This window comes from Gymnoscopelus braueri (genome assembly GCF_963280865.1).
Source record: "Gymnoscopelus braueri genome assembly, chromosome: 23".
Classification (NCBI taxonomy): Eukaryota; Metazoa; Chordata; class Actinopteri; order Myctophiformes; family Myctophidae; genus Gymnoscopelus; species Gymnoscopelus braueri.
This window is the reverse complement of record NC_137625.1, coordinates 15,978,441-15,999,758: the sequence shown is the minus strand read 5'-3', so window position 1 is coordinate 15,999,758 and position 21,318 is coordinate 15,978,441. Positions and strand designations below refer to the sequence as shown.

The 21,318-nt window shown below is 42.2% G+C and overlaps 1 protein-coding gene across 1 annotated transcript in view; it reads right to left on the bottom strand.

Annotated features, from left to right (window-relative positions):
• pcloa (piccolo presynaptic cytomatrix protein a) overlaps positions 1-10,083 on the bottom strand; it is a gene marked incomplete at both ends in the record, with an annotated part of 82,862 nt that extends 72,779 nt beyond the window's left edge. The window contains 3 exons of the mRNA XM_080420802.1: positions 831-1,823; positions 5,054-5,816; positions 9,881-10,083. Of these exons, the coding sequence (XP_080276928.1) occupies positions 831-1,823; positions 5,054-5,816; positions 9,881-10,083 (1,959 nt within the window). The remainder of the gene's footprint in view (positions 1-830; positions 1,824-5,053; positions 5,817-9,880) is intronic.
• Positions 10,084-21,318: the final 11,235 nt, after the last annotated feature.

Genomic DNA, 21,318 nt, shown 5'->3' with positions numbered 1-21,318 from the left:
TGTAACTAATGATAATAATATTGTCCTTCAGAAAGCATTCCACGATGCCAGTGCCAGCCACACTGCTCAGAACTAACTGTCATTACTGATGGTATCTCAACATTGACCTATTTCAAGGAAACATCCAGAGGATGTTTGTGTTCTATTTATATACAGGCTACAATGCATAAATCAGAAATGTAGAGCATACACATCCACTCTCATCAGGTGCAGGAGTGAGGACAAAGAGAAGATCAGCATAAACCATATTGTTGTTTTACTATGGGATGTATGTGCATTTTAATAATAATAATTATTATTATTATTAACTATTTTCAAAAAATGTTTTTAAATAGATGTTTTTAAATCGCAATGTGCAAGCTAGCAATTTTTCAAGGATTTAAAACAAAAATAGGTTTAAAAATGTCCACCAACAATGACATGCCCAAAATAGGGACACCAGGGTTAAAGTGGTTAATAATAATTGTTAGTAGTAGTAGTAGTAGTAGTAGTAGTAGTAGTAGTAGTAGTAGTAGTAGTAGTAGGCTAGAAATAGTGATTAGTTTTCTTTTGGAATAAAATTAGTCTCTGGCGCGGGACGAGACATATAGCTAACAACAACACTAAGAACTACAGTTCTGAAGAACTCCTTCATCTCCAATAATCAGAGTGTTGCATCTAGAACTCCTTAAAACATTTGCATTGTCTAGTTCTTTTTCAAACCACTCTAACCCTTCAAAATAGTTTTTAAAATAAAAGATCTACGTCGCATCACAAGCTTGTAGATCGGCTATTTTCAAAATAATTTTGATAACGTTTGCGGTTAAGTGGTAACAATTGATGTTTCTTACCTCTCCAAGGTGAGGTGTGGGGTTGAATCCGCACAAGTTACACACAGTCTTCTTGCACTCTGTGCAGTGACTGTAGTTGGGCGCATCAGTCGATCCCACGTTCAGCTCAACCTTACAGAGCGGGCAGTTCTGTTTGGCGGTGTCCGGTGCCGAAGGAGTGGAGTCCGCTGCCTTTGGAGGCTCCGGAGTGGGCTCTGCTTCAGGGGCCTTACCCACACCCTCCACAGAAAGGGATTTGGGCATGGACTTAGCTATAGGGGTGTCGGGAGCAGAGTCCAAATCAAGGGGAGACCCAGGAGGAGAGAAGGGGGAGTCAGGAGCTGAACCTGGGCCAGAGTCAACAGGGGAACCTGGTCCAGAGTCAGGAGGGGAACCTGGTCCAGAGTCAGGGGAGTATGGGGGTGATTCTTCGTCCTTTGAATCACCACCAGAAACAAGATGAGTCGCTGAACTCAAGATGGACGACCCAAAGCCGAACATCTGAGAGGCGGCTGCTGGAGGTTTTGAAGATTTTGAAGGTTTTGCTGCTTCTGTCAAACCCCCAAAACCCTTCCCAAAAAACTTCCCAGCTACCGACTCCTCCTGCTTTGGGGCAGTCTGGCTCGGTTTGGCTGCTTCGGAGCTGCCTCCAAAACCAAAGCCCCCGAAGAAGCTCGACTCCTGTTTAGCCTTTGCTGGCGAGGGCTGGGGACTGCTTTTCTGCTGCTGAATGGGACGGCCCGTCTTGGGGTCAATTTTGGGCGATGCTGCTGCAGAGGAGGAGGCTGGAGAGGATGGAGAGGTAGGGGATTTCTGCCTGGGTGTGGTCGGTGGAGTTAGACCTGATGAGTCGGTGGTACTCTGCTGTTTGATCAGTAGCTTCCCCGGCTTGCCAGGCGCCTGTCTCCCCGGCGAGGGAGGGGCGGAGTCCTGCTTGGGTTTCATGGCGCCAGGGGGATCCATGCCCCCCATGGCCCGCTGCATCTGGCAGTTGAGACACAACCACTCCTTACCCTGCCAACACACAGCGTGGGTTAGATTAGTCTAATGCATAATATACACCATCATGAGCTCATGGTACTGTATGGGACACATGCAATCACAGGCCAGTGCAAGCAAACAACCTCTAATGATCGTCTCTTGACTTTGGCTGTAAATAATAAATATGTTATCGCTGTCAGGTACCTTGTACAGTATGTCAAATCGTTACTTAAATCATAACCATGCTCCAATGGATCCAATGCAGTAATTTAGTCGCAAGCTCTAGTTATATAATATTTTTCATTGCCATTAAGACCTGAGGCCGATTCTAAAAATGGCTTCTAAATCAGTAGTTCTCACACTTTCAAGATTTTAAAAAAATGTTCACAAATAGAAGATCTACAAGCTCGCAGCGTGGCACGAAGTGACGCGCTGTGAGCTTGTATATCTGCTATTTTTGAATAGCCAATGCAAAAAACTCAAATGACACAGATGCTTTCCTGGTTTTAATTGGTTAAATATTCATATAACCCACAGACTAGACTTAACCACTTTTAACCTGGCCTCCCTATTTTGGGCATGTTATAATAGGCGGGCTAACAATATGTCATGATGCGACATGTTGTTGGCTTGTCTAGTTTTGCTACTTACACGACAAAGCATAAAAAAGGACTTACTAAGTGAACAACAGTAGTAAAAAAAAAACATAAGATGAAATATGGAGATATAAGGTTTCTCTGTCTGACAGCAAGGATATACAGTATATACACAAAGTCATTAACTAAAGTCTAATTAGGCTCGTTCAAATGACGTAGTGTTGTCTTTTCACATGTCAAATTATTCTGTAGAATATGAGGGATTTCAGACTCAGGAAATATTATACTGTTGTCATGCTTATACTGTAACACCTAACATACGTAGTATAATTAATAAAATTAGTTCTGTATTGGTTAAACTGAAGATGTTTTCCCATATAAAAATCCCATAGACTTTATTTTTATTTTTATCAAGTAGCCTAATAGAAGAACTGTGTTCCAAAAATGATTTTTTTTTTACTCATGTTGTTATGAAGCATAAACTAACGGTGAAAAAGTACTAATTTATCCAAAGAGTAATAAAATAAAAGGCTGCCTACAAATCCGCTAGAATTCTCAGGCTGAATTCTCGGAAGAGAAAACAAATCTTCACGACCCAGGGGCGTGGGTTTGACCTCAGGACTCTATACACACAAAGGACTGTTTTTCTATATCTGCTATTATTTAACTATAGCTATTTTAGTATTTGTAACCTATGTATATATCTGACTTCAAGTAAAGAGCCTTGGGAACCCATGGTTCCCGAGCCGTGTGACCCATAGGGCAGGAGCCTATCTCCTGTTTCTGTAGCGTGAGGCGGCTTGATGTACAAGTACACCCCCTGGACATGACACTAGTATGTCCCTGGACCTTACCCAATCCAACCTTTGATGCTGAGAGCTAAGCAGAGAGGCATTGGGAGGACACTCTAACCACAACAAGGCCACTGAGCATGTCATATATCTGATATTAGGATACATAGACATAGGCTATATGACCCTTCTTCCTTGTTTATTTCTTTCTCTATTCTTTACATTATTTAAAATGTTTTAAAGTGTTATTATATATAAATTGTTAAATTAATCAAAAATGTGTTTAATTTATGTTATTGGTCCATCAAATGTAAGAACATTTTTTAACTAATAGGCACAGTGTGGGGAGAAAAGAAGCTTGAAATGAAATACTGTTTTGACTGTTATAGGCTTGATATACTTTGTTGTGCGTGGCATCGCACACCAAAAATAGCAGATCTACAAGCTACAAAAAGGCATCACAGAGCTTATCTACAAGCTGCGAGCTTATACGTGAAGTATTTTTGGTGCACGACACAGCCGCACAACTAAGTATAAATCCGGCTTCATGTTAAATGAAGCCGGATAAACGTTAAATAAATGCCCTCTTATATACTTAATATATTATTTTCTTTCGTGGGAAGGTGGGGTGGGTTGGTCCTTGAGGATTGGTTGAAATCACTTGTCAAAATTTTCTAAATTGTGACACCAGGTTGAAAGTGGTTAACTGAATTTACTGCAACACTGATTTAAACCAGTGGTTCTCAACCTGTGGGGGGGGGGGTCACCAGATGTCAGTAAAATGAAAATGTAAGGACTTTTAATACCTTTTTAATACCTAAAAAAAGAAAGAAAATAAATGAAATGAAGAAAGACCATTGCTGCATCAAAAGTAATCAACAAACTATACTATAAAAACTGGTCAAAAGTTGGCCAAATTGTCAAATAATATAAGAAAGAGGCAAACATAGTGAAAAGGCGTTGTGAGCTTGTAGATCGGCTATTTTCACAATATTTATCTGTGGAACCGAGTCAAACTAAATTGAATGCCTCAACTCCTACATTCCAAGTGCTTGTCAGGGTGGGGGGTCCCCAGTTCAAATATGATCATTTAGGGGGGTCATGGCCTGAAAAGGTTGAGAACCACTGATTTAAACCATTATAAAATAGTATAGTATAGGTTAGCATTTATAGCTATGTAGTATATTAGCAGAAAGTAGGCTTTGAACACAGGGTACCACTCAGTCGGGTTAACTGTATTGCAGTTCATGCAAGCTTATAGCCCATGTGTGGGTTTAGCATCCCCGCTAGCTGGCACACAGGATCTTCCTGTGCCTGTGACATGAGTCACCTTGATCAGCCTCAAGTCCTTTGCCACTCACACAAGTTGCATTTCCCCTGCCAGGCAATTGCTGCCACGTACAGTATGGTGTCAGGGAATTTGAAGCGCGCAATATGCTAACAAGCTACGTGCTGCTTTAAGTTAATGTAGAGAGACAGAAAAGCTTTGATTGGATAATCCGTTGGAAGACTGACATTTTGATACACGGAAAATTAAATAATGTTTTGTCCCTCATCAAAAATGCATGTCACCTATTTCTAAATTTGCCATGAATAATGTCTACGTTGATGCATGTCAGCAGACCTTGTGCTGATTGGAATATTTTGGATTGAAAATTAGATACTCATCATTTGAAATGTGTGACGCCTACTTTGATCAAAAATGATTGCTGGCTGGCATCAAAGTATACTCATTATGAACCTTGAAGACATTACAAAAAACACTGAGTAATCAACTGCCCGTATTTCTTCCCCCAAAAATTATCATTTGACATTGAATTATCATGACTTTGAAGAGGAGAGGAGAAGAGGAAGAGAACAATGATTATTATCTTACCGCAGAGTCTGGGGGACTGAACCCACACAGACTGCACACCTGGCCCTTACACTCGGTGCAGTTACTGTAGTTGGGTGGGTCCTTTGAGCCCACATTTAGCTTGGTGGTTTTGCACAGTGGACAGAGACCACCTCCAGTCTGTCCAGCTCCTTGCTGTCCAGGAGCGCCTCCAGTCTTAGCTGGCCCTCCAGGCTGTGCACCGCCCTGTGGGCCAGATGGCCCAGGTCCCGGTTTCCCAGGTCCTTGGGGCGGGGGACCACCTTTTTGCTGGGGAGGCCCCCCTTGTTTGGGGCCTGGTGGACCCTGGCCTGGTTTGGGCCCCTGCCCTGGGGGTCCCTGACCTTGCTTGGGACCCTGCCCAGGGGGTCCTTGCCCTGGTTTTGGGCCTTGTCCAGGGGGTCCCTGGCCCTGTTTTGGGGCTCCTCCCTGCTGTGGCCCCTTGGGTCCTGGGCCTTGTTGCGGGGCGCCCTTGCCTTTTGGCGGTTCATCCTCCCCAAACATGGATGACATGGACGATGTCATGGAGCTCATGCCCCAGCTGGAGCCAAACATGCCGGTGGATTTGGTCTCTGGGTCTCTAGGCTCTTGCCGGAATCGGGACTCAAGAAGACTGAGGGATGAGGGGCTGCGTCCCGGCGTGGGCTTGCCGGCCGGGCCCTGGCTGAATGCGTCTACAGTCCGACTCTTGCTGAGACCAGGCGGGCCCCTGGAGCCGCCAACTCCTACCTGTCCAGACCGCTGCTGAACATCAGCCTCTGAAGGCCTGTGAGAGAGACGAGACAGAAACAGAGAGGCATTAGCTTTCATATCAGGACTGCTGTTGATTCATCTGTTTTTCCGGTTTATTTTGGCAACAAAAGAAAATGTTATCAATCACTTACTGAGTTGAATTACAAAACAAATCAAGCCAGCGCAACTCTGTTACTGACCCAGAAGCCAACTAAAAACAATGGATTAAATGGACAGTGTAAGGGTGCATCAGGATAGCTCTGTAATCGGGTTCCTTTAACTAATTTCCTTGCTAATGTATCATGGCATTAAACAACTCAAACCCCCGCAGAACCACACATCATCATAAATAGCTCAGTCTCTTGCATTATTCAATACAGCCTGGATTCAAAGACTCAAATCGCTTAAACACACTCACACATTCTCCCTCACATGAACAAGCATAGTACTGTATAGGGAAAAACAATATCCTCTCCATTTCAAAAGTATTATTTAATTAATTTGAAACCTAACCACATCTTAATGCTTTGAATACAAGCTCTGCAGCTTGGCATGTGGCTGTAAGATTTGAAATGTATACACTGTACACTAACAATAAAACATATCCCTTTTCCATGACAGGCTGATAGCATATTGAATCAATGTGTATGATGTGTCATTTTATAAAGAAGAATAAATACATATGTTTAGTCTCTTGCTCTCCCTCTCTCTCTCTCTCTTTTTTACAACCTGTGTCATTCACATTAACCTTGTTCCATCGCAAGCAATATCACTTGGGACATTGCCCAACTCCATTACAGGATATTGCCTGTGCATCGTCACCATAATAACAAGCTACGGCCCTTAGCATTAGCGCCCTCAACATTAAGGCCCTTTCATCAACATCGGTGGTTACAAACTAAGATAGCCACGTAGCTAGCAGCCTCTGTCTGGAGTAACGTTGACAGGAAAGTGAATCGTGTTGAATGACATGGAGTGTAGATCACAGAGATACAGAGAGGGAGGGAGGCTCTGCTCCGAGGGGGTAAGATGAGACATCTTTATTAGGCCGGCCTGAGATGCAACTCAGACAACCTGGACCTACACACTATCAGGTGCAGCTATGAACGTCAATGGGAAGCTCTGTGGAGAAGTGTGTCAATCAATGGCAAGCAGAGGAATTATAGTTCACTGGCAGTGGTGGAAGGTAACTAAGCACATTTACTCAAGTACTGTACTTAAGTCAGATTGACTACTTGAATACTTTTCTCTATACTTCTACTCCACTACATCTCAGAGGCAAATGGTGTATGTTTTACAATTATTTGACCTTAGTTACTATTTACCTAATCTCTCAAGAACTGCGCTACTGATCAAATGCAAGTTTGATCAGAGATGCAAAAGTGGAAAATGCCGGGGGCGCTGTTTTTCCTTTTTTTTAACCTGGGATCCCAGATTGCTATTTACCTAACTAATTATGATGTATTATCATGATTTAAGCTACCCCAGAAGATAACATTAGTCAGCCCCACCTTTATCAGCTGCAATATTAAAGTGATGAACACATTAATGTATTACCAATAACATTCCAATGATATGATTGTACATTTAAGTTTGATACTGTAAGAAGCCTATATTTGAATGCCAATAGTTGTGTACTTTTACTCAAGTGACATTTTTAATACAGGGCTTTTAACTTGGTTCTCACCAAAACAAAATTCAGCACTGTTGTTCAACAGTGGTGGAAAGTAACTAAGTATACTTACTTAAAGGGATATTTCACTTTCAAAAAAACTTTGGGTCAATTTATTTTTTATATTTTTTTGGGAAATTGAAAAAAATTAAATACATTAAAAAATATATATAAAATCAATGAAAAAAGTAATCAAAAAAACACGGCCCCCTCGCGTATTAGGAGGGCAGGGTGAGTCCCCAGAACCAAGGACGGGTGTTTTTGATGAATCTAACATGTTAAAAATGGAGTTTGAAGTTATAATGGGTTTGTATAGGAAGGGGGCGTGTCTGATAAAATGAATATCAAATATCTAAATACTGAATCAAGCAAATTAAAAACTGTCTGGGGGGCTCACAAAAGCCTGAGTAGACGATAAAATGACCAAACGTTTTTTTTAAAGTGAAATATCCCTTTAAGTACTGTACTTTAGTACAATTTCGAGGTATTTGCGCTTTACTTGAGTATTTCCAATTTCCAATACTTTTACTTCTACTCCACTACATCTCAGAGGCAAATATTGTACTTTTACTCCACTATAATTATTTGAAAACTTTAGTTACTAGAGACTTTGCAGATATAAATTATTACATTATGAAACATACTGTACATTAACCACTTTAGCCCTATTTTATACATAGGCTATTTGAAAATAGCCGATCTACAAGCTCACAACGCGTCGCGATGCGACGCGTTGTGAGCTTGTAGATCTGCTATTTTCAAATATTTTAGTACTTTTACTTTTGGTACTTTAAGTACATTTTGATGCCAATATTTTTGTACTTTTACTCAAGTAAATTTTTTATTCTGGACTTTTACTTGTAACAGAGTATTTCTATATTGCAGTATTGATACTTTTACTTAAGTAAAACATTTGAGTACTTTTTCCACCACTGTTGTTCAATGGCAGTAAAAACAAGTTGTGATGCAAGGCCTGTGTTTACACGGTGGATATCAGCACCATGGAGAGCGCCCAATATACTCGTTAACACTTTTCCCTCTCCAACATGTAACCAGTGGTGGGAAAAGTAGGCTACTCACATTTTTTAAGTAAAAGTATCAATACTGCAATGTAGAAACACTCTGTAACAAGTAAAAGTCCGATATTCAAAATTGACTTGAGTAAAAGTACAAAATAATTGGTATCAAAATGTACTTAATGTACCAAAAGTAGAAGTACTCATTATGCAGAATGTCCCGTTTCACAAGTTTTCAAATACAAAAAGTATAAAATGTATACAAATATTGAGAAAATAGCAGATCTACAAGCTCACAATGGCTGCGATCTGCTATTTTCAAATGGCCGAAATGTATATAGGCTGGTTGAAGTGGTTAATGTATGTTTTGTAATAATAATCTAAATCTACAAAGTAACTAGTAACTAAAGTTTTCAAATAATTATAGTGGAGTAAAAGTACAATATTTACCTTTGAGATGTAGTGAGTAGAAGTAAAAGAACAGAAAATTGGAAATACTCCAGTAAAGTAAAAAATACCTCAGAATTGAACTTAAGTACAGTACTTGAGTAAATGCACGTAGTTACTTTACACCAACACGTTTTTTCAAACCAGTACAGAATGGTCGGTGTAGAATGGTGGCATTTGCGCTAGCTGTTCTATTTATAGTCATATATTAATATGTATGCAACCCCCTCCCCAGCAGGCCTTCTCAGATCCAAAAAATAATAACAATTCACTGGAAAGGAAGGAATTATACAGCGTGTATAAGCCACATTATATCAGATCATGTAATGCTGAATTATATCTGCAGGTTATGAAAGTCAATTCTACACATTGTGGAATGATCTGATGTTATTTTCGTTGTGAGCGTTCAGACAGGCACCCTGCACAGTCTGTGCCAATAATAATACGACCAATGCAGAAGCTAATGGAGGGATATTTCAGCGAAATTAATTAAGCCTATAATACAATACATAACACAATGGTGTCGCTTGCCTAAAAACACGACACCTTCAGCCTTTACCCCAGCAGTGCATTAAGGACTATTCTATTTCACACAAATAGCCCACTGGAGGCGTGTCTCTCCACATCAGATTGTAGCCTATAGTATATACCTACACACACCTTGGATTTGGGCAGATCGTTTACAGAATCACAATCGATCACAATGAATATAATGACGCGTTTTAAAAGGGTTGTGAATGGGCGTGAACGACCGTGTATATATACGTGCGATCTGTCTATAGGCTACTGTGCCTACAGTATAGGCTATACATAACATAACCTCCTAAAATGATGCTCTTCTGCACACATCATCTGCAATGACATAAAAGGATGAAAACACAGCTCTCCCTCCCGACGCTGTGCTCTCTGCTGTATACCATTATCGTATCGTTATTATTATTATTATTATCGTTAATCGTGAACCTTCGAGCTCCAGCAGCAGCGCCTCCGTGCGCCCTTGACATCATCGCCGCGGCCAGCCGCCTCCTGTCCTCCTCGCTGAGTTGACTGAGGTCCGGCGGCACCACGAAGCCGCCCTGCCCGTCGGGCTGAGTCAGCCCCTCCGGTAATCCAGCAGCGAGCAGCGGACCCCCCTCGCCTCCTTCGAGGCTCGCTTCGTTCCCCATGATGATGGAGGACCCCTCCCTCCCTCTCCCTTCCTCCCGTTATGATGATAATAACGCTCGACGCTCAGCTCCAAACAGCGCGATGGTGGTGGTGGTGGGTGGTGATGATGGTGGTTTCTTCTTGGAGCATCTCAGTGCTTCTTCTTGGTTCCTAGTCCGTTTACTTCATCTCATTGCCCGTCCTCCATGCTCCTGGCTTCTCTTGTGTGTTTGTGTCGCGCATCATCTCCGCAGGTTGTCCGTTGAGGGGGGGTCTCCTCTCCTCTCCGACTCCTCGGTTCTACAACACTATACCACCTCCTCCTCCTTCTCCTCTAAGTCGCCACCGCGCATGTTCCGTCTCTGACAGGTGATCAGAACACATCACTGACGGCGAGAAATGCTTTTTAAAGGGGAACGCACGAAAATAGACACTGGAATTAGGATCGGTTCTTATTTAAAAAAATAAATAATAATAACACAAAAATAGGCAAAAAGATTTCAAGTGATCCCACCTTTCCATCTGCTCGTAGCAGTAGGCTAGTTTAACCACTTGCGAACTGACTTCCCTATTTTTGGCATGTAGGAACATTTCAAAAAGTTTTGACATTGTTCAAAAATATCAGCTCTACAAGCTCACAATGCCTTGCAATGTGATGCAGTTGTGAGCTTGTAGATCTCCTATTTATTGTCGCTGTGTGTGACACCCTCTTTGGCCTAAAACAAATACAATGGGCCTTTGTGGTCCCTTATGGACACATCAGGGTGCTGTTGTGCATGTACAATTTGAGGGTCAAAGTTCAACATGCTGCACTATGGCTCCTCAAAATAAGACATTCTGTTTGCACACACACACACACACACACACACACACACACACACACACACACACACACACACACACACACACACACACACACACACACACACACACCTCACTCTTTTTGTAATACAATTGTAAGTGTTATTGCTGTGGGCATATGATCAAATAAGCATAAAATACAAAGGCGTTAAGGAAGGACACAATTCAGAGTATATTCGGTGATCAAATCTTAAGTCAGACAACCTCCCATCAACATCAAGGCATGGAGCGAGATAAATCACGAAAACAATTGCATCGACAATGTAAACGTGTGTTCTCATACAATAAAGCTCCTTTGAATTTAACCATGGATCACACAACGGTCGTCTGTCACGACAGTCATGGATGAACTTCAACCTGGTGTTTGCACTTTCTCCCTTCTTGGCCCGTACATCTACATAAACGTTCACATTTCAGATATAAAGTGCTTACCCCATAGCCCCTACGCCGTAGGGGCTCCGTAGGGCCTACGGAACCTCTCCCTCCGCTAAGTAGCTCCGAGATGAGGTCCCTCTTTAATTCCTGCCGGCTGCGGTACCCATTTTCGCACATTTTCCACTTTTACATGTTTCTTACCCCTTTCTGCACATCGTATCCAAAAAGCAAAGCAATTGCGCCACTCTCTCAGATGTTTTAAGTTCTAGCGGAACATAACAGCTTCCAACGTGTTGAAGAAAGTATTTAATTTGCATCGGATTTCATCCGGTTCCATGTTTTTAAGACATTGCGCAAGAGTTGCGCCCGTAGAGATAACTGATTACCCTACTGGTCAAATGTTGAATTGCATCTTCTAATGCAAAATATTATGGAACCGGATGAAATCCGATGCAAATTAAATACTTTCTTCAACACGTTGGAAGCTGTTATGTTCCGCTAGAACTTAAAACATCTGAGAGAGTGGCGCAATTGCTTTGCTTTTTGGATACGATGTGCAGAAAGGGGTAAGAAACATGTAAAAGTGGAAAATGTGCGAAAATGGGTACCGCAGCCGGCAGGAATTAAAGAGGGACCTCATCTCGGAGCTACTTAGCGGAGGGAGAGGTTCCGTAGGGGCTACTTACCCCATGGCCACGGATGTTACAATTATGTACGGGCCCCCAGAAGTACCCGTATCTTCCGTATTGTTCAATAAAATACATTTGAATCCGATCGGTGGCTATTTTCTCATAGTTATAATGTATCAGAGTGCAAATACACCTCCAAAACGGTAGGGTCGCGTGGAAAATACGGAGAAAATGGCCACCAATCGGATTAAAATACTTTTTATTGAACAATACGGAAGATACGGGTACTTCTGAGCACCCGTACATACATTTAACATCCGTGGCCATGGGTTAAGCCCTTTATATTAGAAATAAGCCAAAATGTGGTTATTTCCTCCAACCCAACAATCAACAGCTATCATCAACTAGGTTCATATACTGTGTAAGTTACCAGTGTAGTTGTGTGTGGCAGTGGTATAAAGCAACTAAGTACATTTACTCAAGTAGCCTACTGTAGCCTACTTAAGTACCATTTTGAGGTATTTTTTGGGCGGTGAAACCGCCCCTATAAGTGAGATTTGGAAAAATGTACATTTTCCTGCGCTGTGATCTGGGCCCAGGAAATTAGTAGAATTATCCTGCGCTGTGATTGGCCAATCACAGCCTATTCAGGACTGTGATTGGCCAGTGTCACATGACACATGTGCATAGCCCTATATAAGCAACCATAACTTGAAAAAAAACAAAATTTTGGTTTTTTTCAAGTTATGGTTTTGTCCATCATAAAGAGTGTTTCAATAAATGTATTTATCCTTTGTACATGATTGATCGACTCCATTCAGTATTGTGATTAGCTAGCAAGACACCGCCCACTTCACACAGGGTGTGATTTTTATTACTTTACTGGAGTATTTCCAATTTTCAGTACTTTTACTTCTACTACTTCTACTCCACTACATCTCAGAGGCAAATATTATACTTTTACTTTTACTACTTTTACTACAATTAATTGAAAACGTTAGTTACTAGTTATTTTGTAGATTTTGATTATTTTTTACAAAACTCCATTACCCACTTCAGCCCTGTATACTGATCTACAACCTCACAGTGCATCGCAAAGCTTGTAGATCTACTGTTTTCAAAATATTTGTATACATTTGAAAACTCGTGAAACAGGACATTCTGCATAATGAGTAGCCTACTTTCTACCTTTGGTATATTTAAGGTAGTACATTTTGATACCAATACTTTTGTACTTTTACTCAAGTCAATTTTGAATTATGGACATTTACTTAGAGTATTTCTACATTGCAGAATTGATACTTTTACTTAAGTAAAAAAATGTGAGTACTTTTTCCACCACAGGTGTGTGTTTGAGCGTGTGTTGTACAGTAGGAACCGTCAGTGTGACTGGTAGTGCCATGCCTTTTCACAATATATTAAAGGTAGGGTAAGTGATATATATATATATATATTTTTATTTTTATTTTTGTTAAAAGGTTAAAGTACCATATTCTGATAGTAATCATTGCTACAGTGTGTTTGTTCGGTCACAGGGGTCTCTCCAACTCTTTAGTAAACAGAATATATGTACATTTTCAGGTAGGTGACAACATTTAAACCAATCAGGAGAGAGTACTGAAAATGCTTTTTCTGTTTAATAAAGAGCTGGAAAGACATGGAGACTCCTTATACTAAACAAACTCTAATAGCAATGAGTACTATCAGAATATAGAGCTATTTAACACTTATTTTAACCAAAGTAAATCACTTACCCTACCTTTAAAATCACAGCGATACGATTATTGTGAGTGTTTTGTTTTTATCACGATAAACGATAATAACAATTATCGCCCCCCTCCCTACGTCTGACCACACGAGACTACAAGTTTGTTGTTGTAGAAAGTGTAGAAAAGAGTCATACAAGTCAGCAACCCTCCTCTTATTCCCATGGATTGGATCCACCCCTCTCACCTGCTGTCACTCACTCTCAATACCTAATCACACCTGTCCTCACTCACTCCTCATTAGTGACCTGCTATATATGTCACAGTACGTTTGGAGAACCAGTACGATTGAAGACAGAGCGCTCGTTTTTAGGCACGGGGCTCCTTCGGGGCGAGGCGGGGCTTTTCGAGACAGGGTTTATTAGCGAGGCTCGCGAGGAGGAGGAGGAGGACGGCGCTGCGAGGCGGGGGGTTATTACGCGAGGCTCGCGAGGAAGAGGAGCCTCCTCCTCCTCCTCCTCCTCGCGTTTTAAACCGTCCCGTCCTCTCCTTCTCTCCTCCTCCTCGGAGGAGGAGAGGCGGGGCTTTGATGCGCCGACGGAGACCTGTCTTTTGTTGTTCCCCCCCACATAGCAACCAGGAAGCTACGCTAGGGGAACCATAATATCTATGAGGGGAACGCTGAACACGCGTTCACACGCACGGCGCGCCGACTTAGTGGAGCTTGAGGCCGAGGAAGCGCGCCCTCGCGCCTCCAGGCGCGAGTGCCCGCGGTGACCGGCCGACGCTCCACTAGTCGACTCAGCGCCGTTTGATTTGTAAACCGATAGGGACAGAATAGTTCTTTTCATGGATCACTGTGTGTGTGTGTGTGTGTGTGTGTGTGTGTGTGTGTGTGTGTGTGTGTGTGTGTGTGTGTGTGTGTGTGTGTGTGTGTGTGTGTGTGTGTGTGTGTGTGTGTGTGTGTGTCAGGGAGAAAGTAAAACAAAAGCCAGTAAAACACACAATAAAAGTATCTAAACAGTCCTGCTTTCAATAAACCAAAAAAAGCATGAGCGCGTGCGCGTGTGTGTGCGCGTGTGTGTTTGTGTGTGTGTGACTGTGTGTGTGTGTGTGTGTGTGTGGCCATATATGTTTGTGCACAAGCCTGGCTTGTGGCTCCCTCTAGTGCTGGGTGGGTGGTAAAAACGAGCGTGCATTCTTCAATCGTACTGGTTCTCCAATCATACTGTAACATATATACTGAGTGGATATACCTATAGTTAATGCTTGTCAACAACAACTCCACCTAAGAGCCCTCTGTTCTGGAGTCTCAGCAGGCCCGGGTTATGCGTCACTGAAGTGAGTTCAGTTGTTTATGGTTGCATATGTTGCAATTTATTGGTTATTTGTTGTTTGCCTTGAAACTCTTAGATAGGTTTGTGTGTATGCACATAGCACATAAGTACTTGTAGCATTCAGGGAAATCCAAAATCACTAACCTTAGAGAATATTGAATGTCACTTGGTGTATTGTTAAATGTTGTTTAATTGTATAATAATCATGCGTTTCTGTCTTTTCTAGTATAAAAACCATAACCGTGAAGCCTCATCACCTCCTTGCCATTACCAAATGCACCCAAATGCTCATGTGTGCAACGGAAAATAAATGGCTTAAACGGAACTCGAACTAGTGATGGTGATGAATGATGTTCTGTTCAATACCCTGTGAACCAAACTTAGAACTCTACCTTACAGAAAGTGTCAGCAGCACAGCGGGCTCACACAACAACCAGCGGTGAAAGTCCAGTAAATGAGGCAGAAGAGGAGAGCTGGCCCTCCTGGTGCAGGCAAGACCGTGTGGTGTGGGCACCAGACACCGTCACCCAGCATGGTTCCATCTAATGATCTTTGGCTGGCAAACATGACAAACTTGCCATCTTGATCAGCTCCAGGAGAGACTACGTTGACTGTACACTCATGGGATTTTCTGAGACATGGCTTGACGCCAGTGGTGGAAAGTAACTAAGTACATTTACTCAAGTACTGTACTGTACTTAAGTACAATTTTGAGGTATTTTTTACTTTACTGGAGTATTTCCAATTTTCCATAATTTCACTTCTACTCCACTACATCTCAAAGGCAAACATTTTACTTTTACTCCAATATAATTATTTGAAAACTTTAATTACTAGTTACTACAGACATATACGTATACTTTAGCAATTTGAAAATAGCCAATCTACGAGCTCACAACGCGTAACTTTGCGATGCGTTGTGAGCTTGTAGATCTGCTATTTTCAAAAGATTGTTATACATTTGAAAACTTGTGAAATGGGACCTTCTGCATAATGAGTACTTTTACTTTCGGTACTTTAAGCACATTTAATACTTTTGTACTTTTACTCAAGTACATTTTGAACACCGAACTTGTACTTGTAACAGGCTATTTCTACAATAGGGTATTGATACTTTTACCTAAGTAAAACATCCATCACTGCTTGACACCAAGAAGATACTGTAGTGTACACTCTGTGCTGCACCAGTAGCAGGAACCCTGGGGGGGGGCTTCACTCTACACCGGGGCGGAAGCAGCATGTAGATGGCATCCACTTCTATTTAAACCAAAGGTGGTGTACTGGTTACACTCTGTAACTTTCATGTCGTACGCTGAATTTGAACCTGGGTCTGCCGCGCGAGTGCTGTAATTCTTTACCACTGACCTAATAGAGCACTCATGCTTATGTAGCAGAGTTGCTCAGCCTGATGCCCAAAAGCCTAATTATCTCCCCTGGTCAAGAGGGGATTCCCTCTTGAGTGAGCGGAGTTTGGTTTCCCACACGGGAGACCTGGATTTGAATCTAGGGTGTGACTCAGGGGAGCTATTGCTTTTTGACTTTCAGCCTCAGGCAGTACCACTTGTCAGCCAGTAGTGGTCATACTCTACCACAGCAGGATCTACATTTCTCAATGGGAGAGCAGCGAGACCAAATGAAACCACCGCAGTTGTGTTAGTTATACTGTATTAACATACTGTGGAGCTTTAAAGACTGAGCTTCCATATAGTGATGTATTTCCTAGTGAAATTTTCTCAGCCAATCACAGCGATGAGGCGGGTCAATCCCTGACTGATCATGTTCAGCCAACCCCTTGGGCTGCGGGATTTAAACGTAATCTTATTGATTGAAATTGGTCCAGAAGACCGTCATTGCGCATTATGTTTTTGTTTGGTAAGACTTTTAGTGACGTTTGATATAAAAATACACAAAAAAAATATGTATTTATTTTTTCATAATTTAGTGCATCAATTGTTGACTACTGTATATCACTATTATGACCATGATATGCTCTGAAAAACATTGTTCTTTTTTCATTTCTTTAAAAAGAAGTTACAGTCATGCTCTCCTGAACCTGAGACACTTAAGCCCCTTTCTGACTTGTACAGAAAGCCATAAATCCTCTGGCAATATTCCATGTTTTTTTGGTATTCAGCTTAAGGAGAACATTGACAAGGTTAAAGGAGCAAATATTTACAGCTACCAGGGGTGAGAAAATACTGTGCTTTTGTGCTATTTCACAGCTGTTTCACACTGTAGTGGGAGCCAGCTCCCCTTGGAGAATTAGGCCACAACTGTTTTGTTCATTCCCAAGTATCGTCAGAGAATGAAGGCTATTAAACTGTGCAGGAGGACTGACAGACAACGGTTCCCCCCAAGTGACGGATATGCCGAGCAACTGTCTGGCTCTAATAGGAGCCAAATGATGATCTGGATTATTTTGCTGATGTGATCATGTCAAACATGTCTTTTTACGAAGGCTGCCATTGGCAGGTTTTACGTTAGATATTCATACGTCCTATTCAATATATAACTACAGGATTCAGGTTAATACTGTAATAAGCGACAAAGAAATGCTGTGGACCTTGACGTTTAGTTTCCCACAAACAAACCATCACGCCTTCCTTGTGTTACTTTAACGGTTAAGGTTTGACCCAAGGGCGTAGAAACGCATTGTAGCATATTTGCTTCTCCTCATTACTGCATCACTGCCTTTCTTTGACCTTTTAAGCTTTGTGTTCTCTGCATGCAATCTTCGTTCTCAGGCTGCTCCTCATTCTCGAAAGGGAGTATTTTCTGGTCTCCGAGGGAGGGGAAATAGCTTTTACAGCTCCACCCAGCTGATGGACGCGCATATGGCTATGTTGATCGCACAGGGCTAGAGCAGTTGGCGGTTAAGTGTCTTGCTCAGGGACACTTTAGACACGTACAGTATACTGGGGAAGGTTCGAACTGGCAACCTTCAAATTCCCAGACGGCATCAATTACCCACTCAGCTATGGCTTCTCGTGTGTGTGTGTGTGTGTGTGTGTGTGTGTGTGTGTGTGTGTGTGTGTGTGGTGGTGAGTTTTGGGTTCTGTCTGAGGTGATTACAGTAATAATGGATCCTCCCCCTCTCCCCACGGCTGAAGCATGGCCTGAACGGCTGCATGAGGTGAAGCAGAACTACAGTACTCTCTCTCTCTCTTTCTCTCACCCCTTTCTCTAATTCACCCCCAGACGTTCACTTATGCAATCGCAACATAAACAAATTAGCCTTAAAAGATATCCAGCAAAGATAGTGTCGATTCATTCACATATTGGCCTCCTTTATGGAGAAGTGGTGTCTATGGTGTCTGTTTCCAGTTCCCATATTAGATAACTGTTACGTACACATTACGCAATGCTCACACATGGTGTCTAAAGCAGTGTTTCGAGTTGCAAACCAAGTTTTGGGGTCCCTAGAGGACACTAAATGTGTATTTTGAAAACGTTTGGGAACCCCTGCTCTAAAGCACGCGACAGGCATCCTCCCTGGGATGCAGTCCCACTCAGACACGGGTTCCCAAACTTTCACAATAGCCATAGACATCACTTAGAAAATATCAACTGCAGCCAACTGTCAGTGTGCAAGTCACTGGTAAATGGTGCATTTATGTAGCTCTTTTATCCAAAGCTCTCTACATAGATTGTGCATTACATTCACTAACTGGGAGCCTTGCGGGTCCCCTCCGGCTGCTCTACCAGCCACTCTACCCCTGAGCAACTGCCGCCCCACTGACAAGCAGTGCACCAGGAAAAAACAGGAAATGCTAATGCTTATGGAAGTTGCATTGTCGATAATGTAAAAATATAGATTATTCAGTGAATCTCTTGCAACCAACGTTGTTCTTGTTAAGTAGTTTTGTAACTAGAACAAAAAGCCTGCTATAAACTGCCCACTGCCTAAATAGTTCTGCTTCACAAGAACATGTTTTTGTTTGTTTGTTAGGACTGTGTTACATGTTCTCTAACGTTCTATTCAGTATACTGTATGTGTGACGCCCACTCAGGGGATACAGATGTAAATTTGCTTTTTACTATATTATGGTGCTATATATTTATTGTATATTGTTCCTTATTGCCAAATAATCTAACTAAAATAACAAGAGATTCACGAGAAAAAACAAATAACACTTTTTGCAACTATACACTGCACTGAAGTCTTGCCTCTACAAGGAAATGAAAGTGAAAGTAATTAAGAGAATGATACATCTATGAATTTCTTACACCAAATTGTTTATACCTTTATTGATACGATAGATTGACAGGAAATGGGGAGAGAGTTGGGGAGTGACATGCAGCAAAGGCCGTCGGGATCGGGACTCACAACACGCTGTCAGGCTACTTTGGAGCATAGGTTCCCAATCCCGGACCGCTACGCCAGCGGTCCGGGCCAGAAGCTTTGTTCATAGAACAACACGTCATAATGTACGTTAAAGAAATCTAAGGCTTTCGTTCCCAAAAAAGTTACAGGCCTAGTGTCGGGAGTCGATGGAATGAAATAAAATAAAACGGCAATCGACACCAGCCCCCGTTCCCACATGATGCCAATATGGAGCATTGCCAGTGGATTTACCGCTTTCAGTGCAAAAGGGGCTTAAACACACAAACATAGACACACACACAAGTGTAATGACACCAACCACAGGCCATGAGAAAAGGCAAATGTAAACATGGTTAATTTATATAGTATGCGCGCACGTGTGCACACACACACACTTGCATACAGCCTTCACACAGTGTGATGAACAGTGCCATTATCTACTGTTTTATGTAAAACGCCACACAATTCAGACCCATATTTGGCTAAGATAAGAGCTGGGGAAAGATAAGATCATGTATTGTATCTACCCTCTCGTACTGTGTGTGTGTGTGTGTGTGTGTGTGTGTGTGTGTGTGTGTGTGTGTGTGTGTGTGTGTGTGTGTGTGTGTGTGTGTGTGTGTGTGTGTGTGTGTGTGTGTGTGTGTGTGTGTGTGTGTGTGTGTGTGTGTGTGCATGCGTATGTGCGCTTGTTGCTAGGCCTGTGAAGAATGTAATTTGACTCTGGTAACCAGATCAGATACACTGTGCTCTGTTCATTAAAGTTGAATACTCAGCTAGATATGAGAATGACCCAACAAAACCTCTTTACTTTGTTCTGGAGAACAGCGGAAGATGAACACAGTCAAACACAACTCTAACCCACAAATAACATACAGTAAACCGTGCAAGAAAATTTGACAGATTTACACAAGAATACAGAACAGGACCTACAGTGGTAAATTGATTATTCTTGGCAAAACAAATTTACAGAATCTTCTCCACATCAAACCCAATTCCTCCCTTTCCCCAACAGAAGAAAAAAGATAACAGTACAGTAGCCTACAAACCTTCACATTAGTAGATTGTGCCTGTTGGAGTCTTTAGGTAGGATCCCCGGAGGAAAAGCATGTCTTGGGCTCCTGAGCAACGTTAAACCTGTGAGGGATGTTTCATGTCTGGTATATTAGCGCTGAGTCTCTTCTATCCCGATTAGCAGCCTGCCGGGCGGGCACGCGCCTTAATTCTGACCTCAACGCCAATTTCTCCTGACCACTGACCAGCCAGACACCCGATACTAAAAATACTTTTAAAGGCACAGTGGCTCGCTTGCTTACTTAATCTTAATATCTTGTCCTCCTGACTGTATGTACACACAGCATGCACCAGCGCACAGGCATGCACTGATGCACACTTGGGCGCACCTGGCACTGCCCACACACACACACACACACACACACACACACACACACACACACACACACACACACACACACACACACACACACACACACACACACACACACACACACACACACACCCTCCCCCTAATCCTCTTTCCTCTAAGCAGGCCAATCATTCACCTCTCTGCAGGGTAAGCTCCTTTCTTCTACACAAAGTCTTAACACAGGTTTTCAAAGTGTGTATGTGTGTGTGTGTGGGGGGGGGGGGGGGTGAAAAAGAGAGGGAAAGGAAAATAAATAAAATAAAATAAATTAAATCCTAAAAAATATTCAACTAATTTAATTTCAATTCAGAAATTCGTTATTGTTCCAGTTTAACCATGCTTTCAACCTGCTGTCCCTATTTTGGACATGTCATTATGTCACTATCGGACTCGTCACTCTCGTCTTAACACTCGTCACACAGTAGTCATGGGGGGCCAAACATGCTGCGTTGAAGTGTAAACAACTGACAGGGCAACAAATGACCTGGCATGAAAAAGCTTCTCATAATGAATTATTCATTCCAAGGCCGTAGGGGACGGGGTTGTATCTTACAGGGGCTCCAAAACCTTCCCATGGCCTCTGTCTACGGCTGTCTTTTA